This window comes from Epinephelus moara, chromosome 1 (genome assembly GCF_006386435.1).
Source record: "Epinephelus moara isolate mb chromosome 1, YSFRI_EMoa_1.0, whole genome shotgun sequence".
Taxonomy (NCBI): domain Eukaryota; kingdom Metazoa; phylum Chordata; class Actinopteri; order Perciformes; family Serranidae; genus Epinephelus; species Epinephelus moara.
Window position 1 is genome coordinate 46,141,642 of NC_065506.1, and position 23,261 is coordinate 46,164,902.

The 23,261-nt window shown below is 41.8% G+C and overlaps 1 protein-coding gene across 2 annotated transcripts in view; it reads left to right on the top strand.

Annotated features, from left to right (window-relative positions):
• Window positions 1-22,348, top strand: part of sh3gl3a (SH3-domain GRB2-like 3a) — a 47,350-nt gene extending 25,002 nt beyond the window's left edge. Inside the window, exons 2-11 of one of the 2 annotated variants that reach the window (XM_050052856.1) lie at window positions 8,376-8,444; window positions 8,802-8,874; window positions 8,992-9,135; window positions 9,322-9,455; window positions 10,513-10,671; window positions 12,006-12,109; window positions 12,485-12,609; window positions 12,741-12,773; window positions 13,386-13,451; window positions 15,091-22,348. In XM_050052856.1, the coding sequence (XP_049908813.1) occupies window positions 8,376-8,444; window positions 8,802-8,874; window positions 8,992-9,135; window positions 9,322-9,455; window positions 10,513-10,671; window positions 12,006-12,109; window positions 12,485-12,609; window positions 12,741-12,773; window positions 13,386-13,451; window positions 15,091-15,293 (1,110 nt within the window). In that variant the 3' untranslated portion in view covers window positions 15,294-22,348. The remainder of the gene's footprint in view (window positions 1-8,375; window positions 8,445-8,801; window positions 8,875-8,991; window positions 9,136-9,321; window positions 9,456-10,512; window positions 10,672-12,005; window positions 12,110-12,484; window positions 12,610-12,740; window positions 12,774-13,385; window positions 13,452-15,090) is intronic. The other variant, XM_050052864.1, reaches the window with a different exon arrangement.
• The last annotated feature ends 913 nt before the right edge of the window (window positions 22,349-23,261 follow it).

Consider the following 23,261-nt stretch of genomic DNA (forward strand, 5'->3'; position numbering starts at 1 on the left):
ATCGTATTGTGGGTCCTCTGGCGATTCCCACCCCTACTTATAAGGCAGGTGCACTGGTGATCTGTCCATTTATGGCTGGGCAAAACATCGATATCATGATATGAGACTGGATATCATCTCAGATTTTGAATATCGTCTTTTCCTCGATTTAAAGGCTGTGTTACAGTAAAATGATGTGATTTCATGAACGTACCAGACTGTTGTAGCTGTTCTCTTATTTGTCTTTACACACTTCACCATTATATCCACGTTACTCATGATTATATATCGAAAATGTCACAGTGTAAGTATTTTGTGAAAGCACCAATAGTCAACCCTACAATGTTGTCGCAATATGTCGTGATATTGAAGTGTGTGAAGCACCAAAAATATCATGACTGCCCTGTATGGATGATCATTAGGATTCAGCTGAGGGAAATGTAACATCAGTGAAGTAAACATGAGGCCAACAGCACAGCGATGAAACCCAGCAACACTGCTCTGTGAAAATTCATGAGATTCTTGGAACTGCTGTCACTGTGAGCTCTTGTTCTTTATGACACTGGACGCATTTCCATTTTTTTTCTACCAGTGCTTGCAATGGCTCATTATACTGTGTGACCTCCACAAACACACGCACAACATCAACACAGAAACGCTGCAGTTTTCAAGCTCTCCGCCCCTCGCCCATGCTTTCCCAAAGCCTCAGTCATACTGTAAACTGTTTACTGATCCAGTCCTGTTGCTTACATAAGGCCTGGCAGCAGCAACACTCACTCCAGCGCTGATGTCGTCACTTACTGACACAAGACAATGCAGCATGCTGGAGGTGATGACCGCAACTTCCTACCCTGCTCCTCTTACACTCACCATCACGCTCGGCCTCTTTGTTCAGCACCAGTTGGGATGTAACAAGGAGCATGTTATCATTTATATCACTCTGAATCATGTGACATAAGATGTTCTGAGGTGTCAACACAGCTCGGGCTGCTGTTTAGGACCACGATATGGGCAGTAAAAGCACCTGAAATCATTAAATATCAGAAGCAGCTGCACGTTTTGTTCTCAAGTGAAGATTGTTTAGGTCGAGCTGAATTGTGGAAACCATTAATATTTTATTGTTCCAGCCTCTCAAATGTGAGGGGTTGGCTGCTCTTCTGTTTCATACCATTGTTAAATGAATACTGTTTGGATTGTTTGTTGGGCAAATAGGCAAGGGAAATTTATTTGTAAAGCAACTTTCAAACACAAAGGCAGTTTGGGCCTCAATCTAAATTGCATTGGGGCCTAAACTGCACCACACTGCCTATAATTGTTGAAGCCTGACTCAGTCTGATAGAGCTGACTCACAGATCTGTATCATGAAATCTGCGTCAAGAATGCACAGGCAGAAGGCACTTGCTTGAATTGAGGGTGAGAGGCTGTTTTCCCTAATAGTGCATTAGTCACAGGGAAACAGAGATCCATGTGGGTAAATAAGATCTTTGAGAAAGAGGACAAAATCACAGGGAGTGACACCAGCTGCTCTGGGAGCTTCGCCTGGATGATGAGCGCTTTGAGGCTTATTTTAGGATGAGTTGGGGACAGTTGACAATCTGTTGTAGATCTTAGGGCCTAATTACAGTTGGTAATACGTCAGAAAGAAGTTGAGGCTACAATTTGTTGAGATATGTCTTGCAGCTTTCCGAGGGCGACAATGAAAGACTGCTAATGTTAGCTTCACACAAACCATGTGTGTTACTATTTGTCGTCATCGCCACATGAGAAGGCCTGCCTCTAAATGCATCTCATTGGACAACGGGATAAAAGAGCGCCTTTTCTGTTCTGAGTTGAAGTCTTTTTTTAACTTGAAGCGTTCAGAGCACGTCTTCAGAAATGTAAGGCACAACCTAAGGCAACACAAAATACTTCATTCTCATTATAAACCATCACAGAGAGCCACCTCAAGCTGCTAAAACTCACTCCGTCTTATTGGGGTGATTTTAGTGCTTTGTATAATGCAGCAAAATGCATTTACGAATACAATAAAAAGACAAAGAAAATCAATCAAAATACTACAGTGGAGTAACAAGTTTCCCCAAATTCAATAAAGAAATGAAAGCACGGCGAGATTTTAATCAATTAAAGGCACAGCACAACAGCAGAGTTTTGAGTTTAGAATTTGAAAGTAGGTCGGCCGTCATTTAAGATGACATCAGGACGTTGGTTCCACCTGTGTGCAAGATGGTAGCTAAATATTCTGACTGCTTCTAAAAGACCTAAGGGACCTATCAGGTTTATATTTCAAGCATGTTGTAGATATGTTTTGGCTGGAGGTTAAGTGATTTTTAAACCAGCAGTAACACTTTACAATCTCTTCTGTAACTGTAGTCTTCTGGTTCTGGTTAGAGCTCTGGCAGCAGCATTTTGGTCTTGCAGTATCTTACAAAGTCAGAGACAACAATACATCTGCTGCAGTCCAAAGTGGAGCGCACAAAGAGCCGATTTTCAGTTAACTGCGTTAAAGCACAGCTGAGGGAACTCACTGGAACGACACACCCCTCAGGCTCTAATCACCAAGTGAAAGCAAAACAGCTTTTTGACACCAGCCGACTCAAATGTATTCTACGTCCCAAAATTGACACCATTTAACACAAGATATGTTGTGTAGGGTTCCATGAGGACGCCAGTAGGGCTGCCCTCCACACTTTGGATTTCCTGCCCGACATGTTATTAACTAGCCTGTGGAATAACTGCAGGTACCAGCCCTGGAAATTAACCTGACTGCTGAGCGTGGACACTTCTGTGTCTGTCCTTTCAAAGTAAAGTCACACATGGTCCAGTCATATAGGTTTGGATTTATTTTGACAAGGCGCAGTTTCACGTTTGTTTTTTCTGTGACTAAGCGACCAATGAAATCTTGCCAACTAATGGCAATTGTGGTGGATTGACGTTTGGTGGACTATTAGGGGGCAGCTCTAGACATCAGTATAAAGTGAGTAAAAACAATAAGATTTAGATAAGCAGAGATGAAATGATAACTTATTGCTGTAGCAGATAAAACAGCAAAATACAGTCAAAGATAAAGACAAAACAGAGTTACAGAAATACTGGTACCATGATAGAAATATGAAATATGGTGGTAATGTCTAAACAACAAATCTAAACAATAACTGAATAACCCTGCAAAACTCTCTTCAAGTCAAATCAATAGATTCAGGCCATTTAAATAATTGAATTAACAAGTAAGTCATTAGTCTGAACATCAGCCCCGACCTGAATGGCTGATATCTTGGATGTCTTGGATCGGCCTTTGATAAAAGTAATGTCTTTCTTCACCACGTTGGCACTTTGATAATTACACTGACTGGCCTGGGGGCGATCAATGTAATGTTTATTCTTAAAGTGTCAGGAGAGAAACATGAACACATTTTTATACTCTGTGCTCCAGAACAGTTAAAATCTGCCAGACAGCTGATGGTAAGAAAGGCACAATGTGAGCTTTCATCACCTGGATGTAAGTTAAATGCAGAGAATGTAGTTTCTACTGCTCAGGGTCTCTCAATTTAAACAGTAATGAGAGATGGACTTTGATGATGTCGTAAAGTAGCGTGGGATTGTGGGAGTTGTTGCTACGCTCATGTTACGTGGTGAGTTCAGTTGTGAAGTTGTCCAGTGCTGTTATCTGTGGTCAAAACAACAAGCCTTTATCTGAGCTCTCTTCAAAGCCACCAGACCTTAGTGACAAAAACAGTAGTTTTATCTTTGGGGACATGGGAGTTGCTGATCTACCACTGCCGTGCTTAGTGAGTTTGTTTGTACTGTCTCACAGTCACATTGTTTTAATGTTATACCATTACTGTACACATTAGCTTGGTGGCTGGCATGAGCCTGAGCAGTTCAGAGAAATCACTGTTCAGATTTCTTGTAATGTTATTGCTATAGTAAGCTGGTCGCTGAAAGAGATTACAAGCTCAGTGATCATAGATAATACAGACTTTGGTGAGTGGAAGATAAGGAGCCTGTGATCACATGCCAGCTATCTGGTGCGACAGTATGACTGATACTCAGCCACTGAGGCCTGACTGCCGATCACGGTGTCATTTATGTGTCATTTACAGCGCTGCTCCGAGGATTTCCTTTTGAAATGATGACTAACTGGAGTTGTAAATGACATGGTAGTTTCCAGGTATGACTGTTTGATCGGTGACAGTTTGACTTTTCTCATAGTAATTAGACACGTCATCGGATAAGCAGAATGTCCTGTGGTCAGACCTCATAATACATGACGCTTTTCTACGATTTCTAAGTTGATTTATGAATATTTGTGAATACCACTTTGATGAGAGAGAGTATGTACTCGGATCCCAGCATACAGTATAGTTTATAATGTGTTTGTGTTTGGATTTGACTAAGGTTTGACCCTGAGAAGAGGGGGCGTGTTGTGATGCACACTGCTTTAATCATGTTCAAAGTTGCTTTGGGTTCATGTTCCCTTTGAGTGTGGAGCCTTGTGCTGTCTGCCAATATCAAGACCCTGCTTCTAAAGTGTTTGAGCATCTGTTCTTCAGTTACATTAATCATCATATTCCATATGTGACGACTGATAACCCTGCCACACAGCACCAGTCCTGGTGACTCAAGTCTTGTTTCTATTCTGGGTCGATCTCCAGGTTTTCCCACTTATGAGCTTCCTGTTAAAGGTTGTGCTGTTCGCAGAGCTGCTAATTGGACTACTTTTAGCTGTGCTGTGTCTGTCACCGTCTGCCACGTACCTGCAGCCACTTTACTAAACTGCTCCCAAAGGAAGACCCTGCAGTTGTGTTGTGTCATCCATTGAGAGAGTGAGTACCCACAGTAACCGACAGACGACAGGGGACTTCTGCTATCTAGCTAGCTAGCTAACCAGCTAACATTAGCAGCATAGTTATACTAGCTGGCGTGTTATCATAATGTGAAAAATGCAAGAATTTTGCAGAACAGGACAGATGACAGAAGCCAGATAATGCGAGCTAGCTAACTAGCTAACAAGCAACCTGACAACGGTAATGTTAGCTATGTATGAGCTTTTTCCCCCGTCTCTTGCTCGGTGGTAGCCATGGCGACGTCTACCCCTCGCTGGCAAGTCAGCATCTGAAATCCCTCGCTCCGAAGGGATAGTTTCATACCCACTACCCCTTGTAATGCCCCCTACCCCTACACGCAAAAAGGAATTGGGACACCACTACCCCTCATGGGAACGTGCAAATGCAGGGGTAGGGCTAAGGGAGGGTATTGGGACTGGCCCTTGGACTGCCGCGTTTGGAGGGACAGCTCCATAATATAGCGGCTATGTGAAAGGTTTGCTTTCTAAATGGACAGATTGATATCCCTGAAGTTTAACTGACTTGGTGTTATACTGTGATGATTAAGTAATGTTTTTGAGCAGTGTGTATGATTATACACTGTCAGATGTTCGTATTAAATGAGGTGAACGTCTGTAAAAGTAATCCCTGTGAGCAGACCGTTCTGAATACACGCTACTGCAAGTGTGTACGTTATGTAGCCTAAACTGCTACATGTAGCGTCATGCTAACTTCAAGGAATCTTGGTTGCTGATGTTGTTCATTTCTCCCTGATTTTGATCATACTCCTGGTGGAACATGTTCAGTTGAGAAGTTTTTGGTTTAGAAAATGCATTTCAGACAGAGGGTGAATACAGGTGTTATAGCACAGACAGTATGAAGAAATTAGTGTTTTTTGAACATTAAGGTGTGTAAAGATGTTCTAGTAGAAACCCAAAATACAAGTATGGACCTGAAAATGAGCATAAAAGGTCTCCTAACTGTAGAGATAAGTAGAAGACTGAAAAAGCCTTGAGAAAAAGAAGAATTATGCAACATCCCCCAAAGAAATAACAGACAGAAGTAGGTGGTTGCTCCCATTAGGGTTCTTCAAAGGTTGTCTTGGTAATGCAGAAAATCTCTGATGAGGTAGAGGTGCATGAGGCAGAATGATATGAAAGTGAGCTCCTCAGAAAGAAAACTACAACACATAATTACAGTAACTCATAAATTAGGTAAAGCTTGATGTTTCAGTTGTAGAACTCAGTGACTGACCTGCAGTAATACTGTAGCTGGCCAACTGCCCCAAATCTTTCAGTATTAGTCCACTATTTGTGTGCACAGAATTTTAATCCTCTTTAAATCTACCAGGGAATTGTGTCAAAGTCCCATTCCTCTGTTTGATACACCCTTTAAAACCATGCAGGGTCAGAAGTGTTACTGCTGCTGAGGCACAAGTGTCGATCGTGGATGTCCTCATACCGTCTAGTGCCAGTAACTGAAACTGTCAATTTCCTAAACAACTAAATCTGTGCTGGAAATTTACTGTAATTAAAAATAAAGTGTGTTTTTTTACTAACTTTGTGAGTCACTTGCGGTCCTTTCAGAATGGACCTGTGACCCACTTTTGGACGGCGACCCACCAGTTGGGAACCACTAGTTTACATGACATTAGAGAAAATGGATTTGTTGTGTTAGTCTGACTTAAACTGGACTTTTAAAGTACATGTAAACATGTTAGTCCAACTGAAATCGTACTAAATCAGATTTCTCAAAGTTGGACTGACACACCCAGATAATGTTATTGGGAGTCAAATTACTCCAGTCAGACCCAAACTAGCCGAGGTGCTCTGCACATGCTCCACAGTTACTGCTCTGGGCTTTGATTGAGAAGTCGAATAGCAATAAATGTGTAACAAAAGATGAAGCTGGTAACAACGTGGTGAAATCTACATCCAGAATCGTTCCAGAACCATTTTTTGGACAGACGAGGAGTCAATACATGAATGGAAGCAAAACACAGAGTGGCGATTGTTTGGTCTGGGACGTAATAGGTCAACAGGAAAAAGGTCTAATGCTAACAAGCTGAAAGGAGGCATATCTCCATCAGAGTCACGGACCTTTTTGTCCCTTTTGTCTCAAGTTTTGTACTTTGCAGCATTTTAAGTCACATCTGTTAGAAAGCAATAACAAAAGTCATGAAAAGTCCTGATAAACTGTGTCAAAGTGAAACATAAGACGTGGTGCAGCAGAGAAGAAGCTGCTGCAGAGCTACAGAGAGCTGATACTCACTCACAGTCAAGTCACATGTTCTAAATGTAAACCGGTCTAGCAGTTTGTGAACAGTTGGTTTTGGTTTGGGTTAGACTTTATTGTACCTCGACATAGCTCAAGGAAAGGTTGCATCTGACGTAAAGGGATAGTGCACCCAAAAATGAAAATTGAGCCATTATCTACTCACCCATATGCCGAGGGAGGCTCAGGTGAAGTTTTAGAGTCCTCACAACACTTGCGGAGATCTAAGGGGAGGGGAGGTAGCAACACAACTCCACCTCATGGAGGCTGACGGCGCCCCAGATTCAAACGTCCAAAAACACATAATTGAAACCACAAAATATCTCCATACTGCTCGTCCGTAGTGATCCAAGTGTCCTGAAGCCCCGACATAAAAAGTTGTTTGGAAAAACATCATTTAAACTCTGTTTTTAGCCTCATTGTAGCCTGTAGCTCTGACTGCCTCTCTGTACACCGCGCTCATGTGTGCGCGCTTGCGCGAGGCCGTGAGACATGGGCACCGCCTTCATGTGTGCTTCACAGGCTGGTCTCGTATGGAGATATTTTGTGGTTTCAATTATGTGTTTTTGGACGTTTGAATCTGGGGCGCCGTCAGCCTCCATTAGGTGGAGTTGTGTTGCTACCTCCTCTCCCCTTGGATCTCCGCAAGGGATGTGAGGACTCTAAAACTTCACTTGAGCCTCCCTCGGCATATGGGTGAGTAGATAATGGCTGAATTTTTATTTTTTGGTGCACTATCCCTTCAACCAGTCATTGATTTGATGCAACAAGCAGGAAACACACACAATGTTTGTGACCAACAGGTGCAGCTGGGTTTGTTTGTAATGGAGGTGACTGCAGGCAGAGACAGTCAGCTGCGTCAGAGCCAAAGTAGCACAGTATTCAATGAATTACATTTATCGGCTGAGAAAAAAAACGCATTGATGACGGTGGTGACTTCAAGGCTGCGGTGATGTGGTTATTGTTACAGGCTCTATACAGCATGTTCTTTTCCTGATATTGTACAGCTTAACTTTATTTATCCTGAACAGCAGAGAGACAGATTGTGAGGATGAGACAAAGTCTGATGATGCTAGACAGTGAATAATGGAACAACTGCTGGGTCGTGGCTTTACTGAGATATGATTACTTTTATTTTTGGACACAAATGTCCTAAATTTAACTAATAAATATCAAGTCAAGCACTGTACTGTTGAAATTGTAAAATGAGACAAACAAAAATGTTAAAAGATTAACCCTCGTCCTGTCCCTTTGTGTCTCTGAGTCCTCTTTAATTCTTTCTCTGCTCTCTTTGTGCAGCTACTCAGTGAAAAGATCAGCGGGGCAGAGGGGACGAAGCTCAATGAAGACTTCATGGAGATGGAGAGGGTGAGTTCAGTACTGTCTGCTCAGCAGGTAACATAATGTATAGCGTTACACATGGTGGCACTGGGTTGATTTCATTTAGTACAGGCAGGAGATAAGAGTGTCCAACTGAAAGTCCTTTTCTACTCATCTTCAGCTTCGGTGATGGTCACTGATTTTCTGAATTTCAATGTCTAAAACAAACAAGCAGAAGTAACTATGCTGATATTAAAACAATTACTTGTAATTTTTGACAATGAGCCCACTTTAAAATGAATCATGAACTGAATGTAAAGTTTCAAATACTCTATAGAACAAGAAAATATTTACACACAACTACAATATCTCTAATTTTTAAAGTTGTTGTCTCGCTCTCATCAGAAAATTGACGTGACCAACAAGTCCGTGTTTGACCTCTTGGCCAAAACACAAGAATACCTCCAGCCTAACCCAGGTAACAAAAAAAAGATGCTTCATACTTTATTTTGCTGTTATTTAATCTGCCAGTACATTTTACACTGTGACGCAAAATGAGTCCAATATGTGATTTATTCATTGTTTTCCATCGCAGCCTCTCGAGCCAAACTGAACATGCTGAACACAGTGTCAAAGATCCGAGGACAGGTGAAGACCACCGGCTACCCTCAGACTGAAGGCCTGCTGGGAGACTGCATGCTGCGCTACGGCCATGAGCTGGGAGAGGACTCCGTTTTTGGTACTCTTTCTCATGTTCCAGAAATTCTTAGATAGTGGCGGAAAGCACTGAAATATTATAACAAGTTAATATTTAAAGGCAAAGTGACTAAAGGGGCAAGTAAGAAATTTCTATCCTGAAAATTTTAGACTTTGAATCCACTAAATGTAGGATTTCAAAATGAGTATTTGTCTCTCTGTCCTGCAGGCTGTGCTCTGGTGGACATGGGTGAGGCCATGAGGCAGATGGCAGATGTGAAGGACTCCCTGGACATAAATGTCAAACAGAACTTTATTGACCCTCTGCAGAATCTACAGGACAAGGACCTCAAAGAGATCACGGTACGTCACAGCGTCCTGTAACAGAACTTATACAAAGTGAAACACAAGCTATAGTATAATTCTGTTCTGATGAGTGTTTGCACCACAGGGGAAATGTGACAACACTTCCAGGATGTGCCAAGAAGTGTTTGTAATCTGCTGTCGGATCAGTGTGATCGTGCATCTGCTTTAATGTTACAGTCATTTCATTTACAGTATGCAAACAGTGTGTTTTAGGTTTTCGGTCCATTTGATACCGCTATTAATACCACACCATAAAACCACCCGTTAATGACAGCAGGTCATGCTGCTTGCGCTGAACCTGGGGTGTTTATTAATTTTATCTGGTTTCACAAAGAACTCATGAACAACTGATTATAAGCACTATTACTTTATTATTTATGACTGTTAGTCTGTGGTTGATTTGTTTCACTCACTTTTTAATGAAACTTATGGCTGGGCGGTATGACAAAATTTTCATGTCACATTTTTAAAAAAAATCATATCGGTTTCATGGTATTTGACGGTATTTTGCTCGGGTTCGGCCCACTTGACATGCTGCTGTGTTTTGCTATGGCCTATTCAGGTCCTGGAATTTGTTATTTACGTGACGCCTGAACGCAACACAGGCTCCGCTCCATTAGTGCCGTGCTCGGTTATAATTGTCTCGGACTCGGGTCGCCTTCGGTCAGGAAAATGCGGCCCAAGAGGGCAGAAGAGAATTGTAAACGGCGGTACGCCGCTGTTAGTTGCATATAGGGGAAACACTGCTCTTTTTGGTATGAGTTCAAAAGCCAGAGACTGTGCTGTATTAAGTTGCTGTGAGCTGTAAAATCACCACTTCCAAGCAGAAGAGAGAAGATAATGTTATCTCGGAGCCTTATGGTGGAAAGTCTCTCCTCCTCTGTGCCGCTGCATCACATCTGCAGCTGTCTGTACCAAAGAATATCATGAAAGTCAAGAGCGCAAAATCCAGGGAAAATGCAGGATGTGTGAGTTTGTATTGTTACTGATATTGTTATGTCAGTCAGAGAGTTTGCAGAAGAACAGTTTTGACACGTGTTGTTTGTGTTTGCAGCACCACCTGAAGAAGCTGGAGGGCCGCCGGTTAGACTTTGACTATAAGAAGAAGCGTCAGGGGAAGATTCCAGACGAGGAGATCCGACAGGCTGTGGAGAAGTTTGACGAGAGCAAAGAGCTGGCCGAGAGGAGCATGTTCAACTTCCTGGAGAATGATGTAAGACAGGACAGGACTTCTAAATAAATAATAGACAAATTGGGGAGTATTAAACATAAGGCAATTAAAACATGTCAGTAAACTAACAACAAAACTGATGCTTTCCTGCACAGTTAAGGCCAAAACCCACCAGCAGTGAACAACGCCCCTGTTATTTTAAATGTACAACCCCACACCAGTGTGTTAACATTTTAAGGTTGATGTTTAAGAGAAGATGAACGCTTATGCTGCCATCACCCCGAGTATGAAATTCATTTTCCCCCACTCGCTCTCTGCTTGTACAGACCAGCTCCTGTAGCAGCTCTTTCTCTGCTCCTATGGCAGTTCGACTCCTCTCCTCACCTCTGATGCATAAAGAGACCTCTGTAGCTGTTGCTGTGTCTCTCTTGTGTGATGAACAATGGATGAGGAGAGACTTGTTGTTGAAGTCGTGAAATATCCCGAGCTAAACGACCCACAGTCCCGTTAATATAAAGACAATGGCCAAAAAGATATTGGCTGGTGAGTCATAGCTCTGGAGATCGGCTTTTCAGATGGGAAATCAACTTTAATTAGTCCGTGTCCACACATGAGTTTTAAGCTAACGCAGAGGTGGAGGAGGTACAGAGCTTTCAATAAAAATGGTAATAATTTTGTGTGGTCATCTGTTGACGAGCTGCAGTGCACTTGATGCGCTGAGCTATGTTCATTCTGTTTTTCTCAGCTCAGTATGTCTGACTGCAGCTGTCAGAAAACTGCAAATCATTTCATCTGTCAGTGCTGTAAAACACAGACGTCACACTCTCTCCTAGGAGTTTACCTTTTTCTGAAAGTTAGTGCTGCATGAGTAAGCAGTCAAACCCTGTTCTGAGGTGGGATTGTGTTCAGTGATATGTGAATGCTCCACTCAGCGTGAGTCCCAGGAGCAAGTTGGAGATGCGTGATACATCTCGAGTCCTCATCTGACCTCATCCCAAACAAGATACGCTCATCAAGTTTGTCAGGTGCAACTATGACAAAGTTTTCATGAAAAATTGTACATATGTGCTCATTTGTAGACATCTAAATAAATAAATAACAAACAGGCAGGTTATATTTTTACTGCAGTTGTTGAAATAAAGATGAAGATTTTAGAATTTAGCCTCAGACTTCAGTGTGAGTCACACTACGTTGTGAAGAGACAGGCCTAGTTATTATTTTCCAGTGCGCTGACGTTCAGTATACAGAAAGTCACATCACCACTTAACACTGTGAGTTTTTTTATTTGTGTGTGCCAGAGTGTTTTTAAGGAGTTATGTCACTTTGCTAGAGGGGAATTTAACGCACGTGTTTTTGTGTTTTCCTGTGGCCAACAGGTGGAGCAGGTGAGCCAGCTGGCAGCACTGATCGAGGCGGCCGTAGAGTACCACAGGCAGTCGTGTGAGATCCTGGAGGAGCTCAGCGGAAAGCTGCAGAAGAGGTACTGAAGGCCACACTTCACTTTGCTGTTAGTAATTACTCTGCAGTGTTCATGCCCTGTGGGAGAGTCACAGCTTCGCTCTGGTCCTGCTGTTCAGAAAGTCATTTCACTCAATGTTCTTTGTCATAATGGAGGCACACTAACAGCCACACTGACTGTGTGTTGTTTTTGTCAACACGTGGGATCAATCCGAGAGCGGCCATGATTAGTGCTCCGCATCGTACTAACTGTCTTAATACCACAGCCAATGAAATATCTGTGTTTCACTACCAAAACCCAAATGATACTTTTCTCTCATCCTGTGATGTATGAGAAAACTGATTTGTTTTGCTGAATGGAACAAGTTTTTATCACCCTGTTATCCTCTCACCTCAGGATATCCACAGCTAGCAGCCGGCCCAAGAGAGAGTTCAAACCAAAGTCCGTCAGGAGCAGCATGGAGACCCTGGACAACAGTCAGCACAACGGCCTGACCTACAGCTCCTCTCTCAAATCCACCGGTACAGCTGCCACACACCCGTCTTTATCTCACCCCTGCTTTTTCTTTCTTTTCTGTGATTTTCTCTGTCAGCCCCATCTTCATGTTTGCTTTAAGTTCGAGTGTACATTTTATTTCTGTTATCCCTTACAGATATCCAGATCAACCACACAGTCAATGGGAAAAGTAGGTATTCCTTTATAGTGTTAAGGCTCTGCTCATGTGTGCTCCCCCCCACCTGCTATTGACGTCTCACACACACTGTGGCTGGATCACATGTAATGCACTCAGTGTATTTCTCTTCCCTCACCAAATGCAGATCATCATGCACACTGTTATAGAATATTTACTGACAGTGAACGTCTCACTTGATCCACTGGTATCCTGACAAACCCTTTGTGTTTGTTGTTAAAACTCAAGCTGTAACTGTGAAGGAAACTTGATCGCTCACTCAGATCTAGAAACATAATTCAACCTGTGTGCTGACAAACTGAGGGCATGTAGTTTGTCTCTTTAAGCTCCTTATTTTAAAGTGGAGTCACTGTGGTTAGCACACATGTTGATACCAGGTGAAAAGAGATTTACCTCCTCATCTCTTCTTTGGCAGTATCTGAGAAAACATTGCTGCCCTCTGCTGGTGTATGTCAGATACAACTAGTGTTCATGCAGTGTGGAGTGGCACACTGCAGATTTAACGGCACATTTAGGATGATTTTTCCATCATAATCTGAGTGTGTGCATTGTTTTGTGTTGTCCTGTGCTCACCACCATCTTCACTTGTCTTCACATCTCACCCAGCTGATCATATAACCTCTGTTCCACTGTCATGGCCTGACAGCCCCACTACCAATGGCAATGTTCACCGTGAGTAACACACACTGACTCTGCACTCACATCTGTGCTGATCAATGAATCCTGCGTTATCAAGCCATGATACAGCTGCTTTTAACGCAGATGTGAGGGTCAAACAACACTTTAAAATGAGTGCGAAGTTAATTCATGATCTTGTAAACTACAGTCGCTTCCGTTATTGCTGAATTCGACATCAGAATGACGATAAAAAATATATTGTGCAGCTCTAGTATGCAGATAGTTTACATGCTAGTAAAGTTAGCAAGCACTACCAGTGGCGTATCAGCATGACTTTCAAAGACAAATATAATACACTGCTCAAGAGAGAGGCAGACCCTGGCCAGGTTGGCTACGCAACATGGGGGAGGCAGCTCTGGTCAGCCATGATGAAGGGAAAAAACATTAAGACAGCCAAGAGGTTGCTAAACAGACCACCAGCGTCAGCACACATTTCATGCCACATAATGTTACCACTTTGTGTCTACTGTATGTGCACACACAAAGGCATTCCTTTCCATATTCTCCATTTTTGCTGCAGTGCCTGTCTGAAGGCACAGCATACTGGTGTAATAGATATTGTGCCCTATGATATCTATATAGCCTCTCCTTTTTTAAACTACTTATCATGAATGTGGGGTAAAATATTATGGAAGCGTTATGAAAAAAGTTTTACAAAATTAATAAGTAAAAATGTGTGTGAACCCTGTAGAAAAACATACTATACCTCTACAGTGGATGGAGTTTGCTCAGTTGTCATGGAGTCATACTGACAAATGAGCAAACCCTCAAGGTCCCCTTACTTGCTTTATTTTGCACTTTCAAACTGTGTTTCACACTCTTCATCAGTGAATTGTTCAGTTGTCATTGAGATGACAAAAAAATCTTTTAAAAAATCTTAACTCAAGGTCGACTTACTAACTTTTTAATGTGTTTTTAACCACATCTCATGACCTTCATCAGTAAATGGAGTTTGCTTTGGTTGTCATGGAGATGGTTCAGTATCGGTACTGAGTATTGACAACTGAGCAAACTCCATCCACTCAAGGTCCTCTTACTGGGATTTCTGGGCTTTCAGACACATTTAAATGGTTTTGTCAGCAGCTGGAGTTTTTGTCAAAGCAATGAAAAGACGTCAAAAGATTGTCTTCAGACATTTTATTGCCTCGTCTTCTTGTCTTTATTGACTTGTCTTATTGTTTTCTTTGAAAAAACTGTGATTAAAAAAACCCCCGAAAGTAATTCAAAGTTGCAGCCTTGTGTCAAAAAAAACACACCAAGCAACAGTGAAGTACGGCCTGAGGCGAGCTGCCATGCAGTTGCTATGGAAAGCTGTGGCGGTTGCTCTGAGCTGCGGCCGTTTGATTCTGTGGCCAAACCAGAAGTTGGAGATAGTCTCTAACTTTTAGCATAGTCAGTCAATAAACAGAGTCCTGTGACTCCAATGACATGTTGACGTATGTTACAAACAATTCCTACCTTCCTGAAAAACATGAACACTCCTCCCAGCCGCAGAAACCTTTGCATCGCCACTGCTTGATGCATTTTGGCATTAGTATTTAGTACATACCATTTAGTAACATACAAGGTAGGAAAGAAACCATTGGAGTGATATAGTTATACAGTCATGTAATATTGTTTTCTGTCGGTGCAGAGTCGGAGGTGTTGGACCAGCCGTGTTGCCGCTCTCTCTATGACTTCGAGCCAGAGAACGAAGGCGAGCTGGGCTTCAAAGAAGGTGACATCATCATCCTCACCAACCAGATAGACGAGAACTGGTACGAGGGCATGATCAACGGCGAGTCCGGCTTTTTCCCCATCAACTACGTGGAGGTCATCGTCCCCCTGCCTCAGTGAAGACCGGCACATCGAGTCCTCTGCAGACTCCGTCCTGCCTCTGTCCTGACTCGGGCCTGAAAATGCGAAGGGGGGGTGAAGCTGAAAAAGAATCTGATTTCCAAGCCGAGCCAGAGAGGTAGTAGTTTTGTCCCGAGCTGACTTAGGATCAAATTTCGCTGATTACATTGTTTTCTCTGTTGATATTTATGAACCTGAAGCCAACTGAAACCCAAGCCATTAAGCGGGACACTCTGCCTGGTCGGACCCTTCGTGTCCTTTGGGTCTGACCGAGGTGAAAATGTCCAGCAGTCGTCAAACTCTGTAGTCCATCCTGTCAGTCCCTCAGATGACTCTGCTCCCCGTTTACACTGATCGAAGTTTATTTCGTTGAGCTGTCTGCCTGTCTTTGCCCCCTCACCACAGACTGAGGCTTCTTATCTTTGTTCAAGTTCACCGTTGGACATCACGACTGAAGAGTTCGTCATTTCAAAAAATGATATGCTTTCATTTGCATTACAGTCACATTAGAAACGTGATATACATTTCAGGATGTTTTCAGTCCCATTACATCGTCATATAGAGGCTTTGTGTTTGCTCCACAAATCCCACATAGCTATGGCTTGAACTGTCGTGGACATCTCTCATCGTGCTGACCACATGCTAGCTACAAGAAACTAAAATAATCCAAGTACAAATGTAGGCAGGAGTTAATGACAAGCAACCCCAGGTGTCACGCCATGCAGATGGGTTTGGTTTTATTTTATCAAGCTTTGAGATATTGTCTCCAAAGTTAATGACTCCATTCCAATTTAACACAGGTGAATGGAATTTAATTTGTGGTGCTTATAGATTGAACAAAGACAAAAGAAAAACTAAGAAAATTGGATCTGTTTAAATTTGGGTGAACTGACCCAAAAAAGCCCACATTTTCTCAGCCACTGCTTCCAATATGGCCGCCTCGGTGCTGAATACCGCTGATTTTGTGTTTTGTATTTTAAAAGCATTTTATATATGTGTTGTCTGAACACAGGCCTCATTTTTCTGTTTTTATGACTCCTTGTGAGGCCTTCCAGTGAAGTCTTGCCAAAGTTCGAGGATAATTTCAGCTCCCTCAATGTTGTTGTAATTTTGCCCATCATTTCTATCAGCAGTAATTACATTGTACACGAGAACAAAGTGACATAGCTGAAAAGAAGTCAGACATGTCAAGAAACACCAGCAGTGAGACAATTAGTTTGTAAAGCTGTGCTAACCAATATGGGTCACTCCACAGTGGGTCAAATGACTACTTGTATGTCAATTTCAGAACCCATCGCCTATCAGACTGACCACAGTGTGCCTGCAGGGGGGCAACGGACAATATTTGGGGGATACAGGTTGAGCAGCAACCTCCAAGGCTGAAAAATGACACCATCAAGGAAGTGCCAAAAACTGCAGTTCCTCAAATGGCCACTTGGGGCTGGTTCCAGAAGCAGCTCAATCCCCACAGACCGACCATGTTGAAATGCCCAACTTTAGAGCAGAAGTAAACATGTTTACAACCTGGTACAAAAACCAGTTTTGGTAACCATAGCTAATTACAACATTCATGAAAACTGTAAATGGTCAACATTTATATAACTACTCTACAGCGCCCCCCTCTGGTCTGAATATGGTTACTTTTGGCTAAAAAAGATAGTACAAGATAGCGACGGCTGAAATGCAGAACTCGAGACTTCAGAACGATAGTCTGCAAACCAACAGGTGACATCAAGTAGGCCCATTATTTTATACAGTCAATGGTTCTGGTGTAGCCAGCTAGTATCCAGATAACAGATAAGCAGCCCAAGACCTCCATATATATGTCAGGTAATGTTTACAGTCCTATTAGCAACTCGAGATCTGAGAATGGAGTTGAAATTGAGAAACAATGTCTATCCCTGTGTTTTTCCGAATACTGTTCAAAAACGAAATTAATTATAAGCGAAATTCTACAACATTCTGAGTTTTTTGCAGTTGGTGATCGCAGCGCAGGCAGAGCTCTCCATGAATTCTTTTGTCTTGTTTTTAATACTCAGCAGCAGATTGTGACTCACAGGGTGGATAATCGATCAGCCCAAGCCATTCAGAGCTGTTTGATCAGAGAGGAGCAGCTGCTGCAAGTGAATGCAAACTTTTAGACCCCGCAAAATGAACGCTTAAGTTTCACTTTAAATGCACCTGCCTTTCTTGGCATTCTTTTCAATGCGCCCGACTATTTGCGCATTGACAGTCAGAGTGATGCTCCCTCACAAACCCTCAGGTTAACCAACCATATTTGGGGGAGAAATTAAAGGCGGAAGTTTAACTGATCAGTTTACAGACAGACTTCTGATCTGATTTAACTTTGACCCATCTTACTTGGCGTAGTTATGCGCACACAGTTTTCCTTTGCATTCAAGGATTATAAGCAGTGTTTCAGACGGGCTCACTTTTAGTTTTAACTCCAGAAAAATGAAAAGTTGTTTACGTAATGTGGATAAACTGTCTGCTTATTTACAACCTGCCTTACCGTCGGACTGCTGGTGTTTCTCACCCTGTTTGATAACTGATAGAAATGATGGCCGAAATTATAAAAACAACTTCCAAGTTGATATAAACCAGAGTTTAAAATGTGAAGTTAAACTTGTGCTTTACGTAGGCGTTAGCTGGATGATGCTCCTCCTCTCCACACAAACATTCCTTTGCTATTTATTTTAGACGTTCTTATATGATTTTGTGAACATTTCAAGCCACAGCTCTTGGACAGCGATCACACCGAACTCACAGAGTTTGAAGCCACCAGTGTTTGAAAGCTCCACATTCCACTGGGATCATGGCAGACAGTACGTGATGTATATTACCACTCCGTTCGACTCTGCCTGTGTTCAGGTGGGCCTGTCTCGTGTTGTAACTCTGTACCTTAATGTTCTTGTCCTTTTTCCTCCCCAAACTGACTCTGCCTGTTTGCCTGCTGTGCTCTTAAGTGTGGCCCAGAACACGTTCTTACGACTGTGAGGAACTGAAGTGAACTCCATTTCTCTGAATGTCCCTCTCTCTGTCTCTGTTTACATGCTCTGACTCTTTGTGACATGATGTAAGGACTGTGCCGCCCGCTCTCTGTCAGATAGGGATGAAAGCCTTGAGGCACTGAAACCATGAGAAAGTGCTTTTTTAAAATGTCGTCTGTATTGCACTGAAGCTTTAGAATCTACCTACCACATACGTTTATGGACATGCACCTTTTTGTTTGTTGATATTTCCTTTTCTTCAGCGTTGCACTTTGTGTTCTTCACAACAGGGTTAGAATCACTACCATATCAGAAATGTCCGTGAAGTCAGAGTGGTAGAAACTTAGACTTATATAACCACAGATGTTATTTGACTGTACTATAATGAATCTCAGCTATTGTAATGTAGATTGGAGAAAAACATGGTTGTATCACATCTTAAATCAGACGTCTGTGGAAGTAGGAGATCCTGTAAACCTCGTGAAACTCATTCCAGCTCTTCTAGTAGCTCGTGATAAGCCGTAGGATAAGTGAAGGCCTGCAGTTACTGTGTGGCTGTGCTGATAAACGTGTTTGTTTAGGAAGTCCCATCACGGCGTCATTTGTGAAACACCTTGGAAGTATGGAAAGCCCAGAGTGCCATTAAACCCTTCGGTTTCACCCAATTTATTTTACAAAGGCGTTTTTCTCCGTTTTATTCAACAAAAACGCCACTTTTTAGGATGCTCTGGTAAATAATTTTAAAACAGTTTGCTGTTTTTTTTTTTGTTTGTTTTTTAGCATAAAAACTTTATTTTAATATATTTCACCAAAGCGCTGTAAAAAGCAGCGTTTTTTTTAACAGCTTTTTCTACACCATAAAGAGTGATATTATTCACCTTTTTTTTAACTCTTTAAAAACCAGCGTTTATAATAATCCACTTTTAAAATAACTCACCACTCAATTTTTTTTATTTTTTTTTGGTGTTGGAAGGCTTTTTTTAAGTTGTAAAAATGTAAAAGCACCATTAAAAGCAGGGTTTTAAAATAACACCTCAATTTTTTGTACTTTTTTTTGTCACTTCGTAAAAAGCAGCTTTTTTAAATGACTCAGAAAATAAGCTATAAAGAAAAATGGAAAAATGCTGCATTTTACAGCAATTTTCCATTTTTCTTTCTTTTTTTTTTTACAGCTTATTTTCTTTGAAACCGTTAAAAAGTGTCCTTTTTTTTCCGGCTTTTTTTCCTGACTATCTCACTAAAATGCTGTAAAAAGTAGCATTTTTTTATTTTATTTTTCATGAACGCTGTACAATTTTTTTTTCTTTTACGGCATTTATTTTATGCAGTAAAAAAGCAGCATTTTAAAATAGAGAGCGCCATACAGTGCAGCATTTTATAATATCTCACTAGAGCACAGTAAAAAGCACATTTTTTCCCCCTAATAAAACAACATGAAAAACGGCTTTTAAAATGGGGGGAGAAAGCAGAGACGTTTAATGGCACTCTAAGCTCTCCATACATTAGCCTGGTAACTAGAAGATTTAGAGTATCCTGCCAACAGACAGGACGGTTCAAGAGATGATTTATCATGATTAGTCAAAGAGAGGCCGAGGCCTTTGTTTACCTCAACTGCAGATTTATTTATTTGAATCTGAATTTCTAATGTTTCATTTTTAAAGTTTATTTGATCCTATTGTAGTCAGACACATCCCCCTGTTGATGCAGACAGCTCCGTGTTTACCAGTCGTCTGGTTCTTTCCGCAGCACTGATTCCATCTGTACAGCAACAGTCACGTCTTACTCACCACACTGCTGCTCTCAGTGTCAGAAATGCTGTTTTCTTTCACTGATTTATTCCAAAAATCTGGTACATGTTCCGCTAACGGAGGACAGAAGTGAACAGTTACGCTTTTGGGGAAAATGATTTTACAATCTGCAGCTTAAATCAATATCACTTTTAGATTCTGGGTCAGTCCGGCTACAGCAGCGTGATTTGTTCACAACTGCTACAGGAAGCACTTTGAATTCTCCGCACCTCTGGCTGCTAAATTGATGGACAAAACATAATTTCCCAGAAACAAGGTTGAAATTTAAAAGTGATGGTCATAACATAAAGGTAAAGGAACGTTGCATTATCCAGAAGAGTCCAGTGTTTCTGTGTTTAGTAACCTTGAGGATATTATTTAAAGAGTCAAAGGATATTATCTGCTGTTTTCTGTAAGCTGTTATTTTGAAACATTTGCAAGAAATTAACAGCAACTTATACGTGTCAAAAAAAGGCAAAGCACAAGCGATGATTTAGTGAATAAAAACAGCGTTTGTGTTAAGAAGAGCAGAGTGGTGAGAATGACATGACTCATAGTGATGAGGTCAGTGTTGTGGAAATGTACATCATACTGAATATATTAAGTGAGCTATCCAAACACGTTCTCACTCCGACCTCGTCACATATTAACATTTGGTCATGGACGTTCCGCATCTACATATGACGTGCAAAGTAACCTGGGTGCGTCTGTTGACCGTCTGGGACTGTTACATGCATTGTCTTCTTTCAAACACACTTCCTTTTTCACAGGAAATTTATCGTTTACATGCAACTGACGTTTTTTTTTCCTCCTACAACAAACACGTGGTTTGGTTTAGGAAAAAAGAACAAGGTTTGGCTTTTATAATCTTACGGGAAGCGAGCTCCACTCTCCTGGGTGAAAGTCAGTGTTTATTGGACCCATCCGCCACCCTTCCCAACCGATCTTTGCACTTTCGTCGCCTTAACTTTCGTTCTTGTCCCATCGCGTTTCCCTCTGATGCCACCGAGCACCGTTAAACTGTAACAGTAACCGGTTGTGTATCATGCCGACTTTTTTCATCACTGTCTGACGCTACAAGTCACTGCCCAAGGGCTAGCTTTCGACGACTTGGGAGTAAGACTGGGTTGTCATACGGGAAGCAAACAGTGGCTCAAGGGTGAAAGTCTGTGATTGTTGGACCCGCCCACCCTACTCTGACTTTTACACCCCTTAACTTTCCCCCTGACGCCATTAGGTGCCGTTACACACTCATGGCAATGTAAAAGGACGGCTTTTATCTTGGTATCTGATGCGCAAGTCTCTGCCCAAGCGCCGGTATTTGACGACTTCGGAGTGAGACCGTATTGAAATTCCACCACAACTCAATGTTTGGCTTCTTTCTTTGCGACAAGCCTTTATTTATCCGACCACTATTTGAACACCGGCTTTCATTTCAGAAGTTACAGAACCCAAAGTTGTTGTCATGGCAGTTCCCTCCAGACGTCTGTGTATTTCCTTGTTTCGTTTTCTCCACAAAGTCTTAACTAAGAATGTGAGCAGACACAACCCCAGACCTAAACTCAGGTTTGGGTACTTGTCCCAACACGTGCTCGATGGACTTCATTCTTAATCTTCATTATTACGTTGTGTCTTTTATCGTATGTGGACCAACTCGACTTTATATACAATAGAGAGAAAATAAAGAAAATGTATTGGATACTTACTATTAGCTTGCACTTGCCTAGATGTTCAAGATGTTGCATGATGATTTTCTTTTTTCTAAAGATTGTTATTATGGATTTTGGATACTGGGGAGCTCGTCTGCAACACAGTACAACACATCACAGAAAGAAACGTCCATCACAAGGTTTAATCCTGAATTCAGTCTCCAGAAGACAAACTGAAAGGAAGACTGCAATCTGGTTTAACATAATCATTAATCAAGTGGAACCATTCATACTAACCATGCATGTCCAAAGGTTTTGACTTTGTTTACAGATCAAAGATTAGCCTAATTCAAATGTATTTTTTGCAGGTAGCCCCACAGCACGAATGACTGACTTTTGATACACTAAAACAAGATCTCTGTCAACACTGTACCTCTGTTTGCCTTTGCAGTTCACAAAAGTCTCTCCTCAGTATTCATTTTACAACCAACTACTAGGCAAAGGAAACTGGCTGCGCAGTCGTGTTTTATTTTTTCAGTAGCATAATTTATGCAAAAGGTGTTTTATAGATGTTGTAAATGAATATATTAATAAATATATTGCGTAAATAAATGACAAGCAAATATTGAGCCACCACTTGCATGTGTGTTTTGTTTGTGTGCGTCTTGATCAAGTGGAAACCTCAGCAGCTGAAAAATGAAGCCAGCGTGGAAGTGTCCAAAACTGCAGTTCCTATAATGGCCACTAGAGGCTGGCTCCAAAAGTGAGTCAATCCCCATAGACTCCCATGTTAAAATATCAAACTTTACAGCAGAAATACACGTATGGATGTGTCATCCTGGAGGAGCTGGACTACCTGTGCAACCTGATTGGGCTGCAGGTACCACCTCATGCTACCAGTAGTGACAAGTACACTAGCAGAAGACCAAACTAGAGAAGAATCAGTCAGGAAGGATAAGGAGAGACCATTCCCTTTTGGGGGTTGTCTTGCTTTTGCCTCTCCATTGCACCTGTTGTCACTTTGATTTGCACCAAAGCAGCTGAAACTGATTCACAATCACTTGTGCTTCCTGAATGGACACATTGATATCCCTGAAGTTTAGTAGTAGTTCCAATGAAGGGAAACTAACGTCACAGCACACAGACAGCAGTGTGTTATAACTTTGAGTCAACAGCTCCAGAGAGAAAGTGTTTTCCCAGTCTGGTGTGAAAGAGCTTGACAGAGCCCTGACCTCAAACCCCATCCAACACCTTTAGGATGACCTGAACACCGACTGTGCAAAACCTACACTGAACAAAAATATAACCGCAACACTTTTGTTTTTGCTCCCATTTTTCATGAGCTGAACTCAAAGATCTAAAACATTTTCTGTACACACAAAAGACCATTTCTCACAAATATTGTTCACAAATCTGTCTAAATCTGTGTTAGTGAGCACTTCTCCTTTGCCGAGATAATCCATCCCACCTCACAGGTGTGGCATATCAAGATGCTGATTAGACAGCATGATTATTGCACAGGTGTGCCTTAGGCTGGCCACA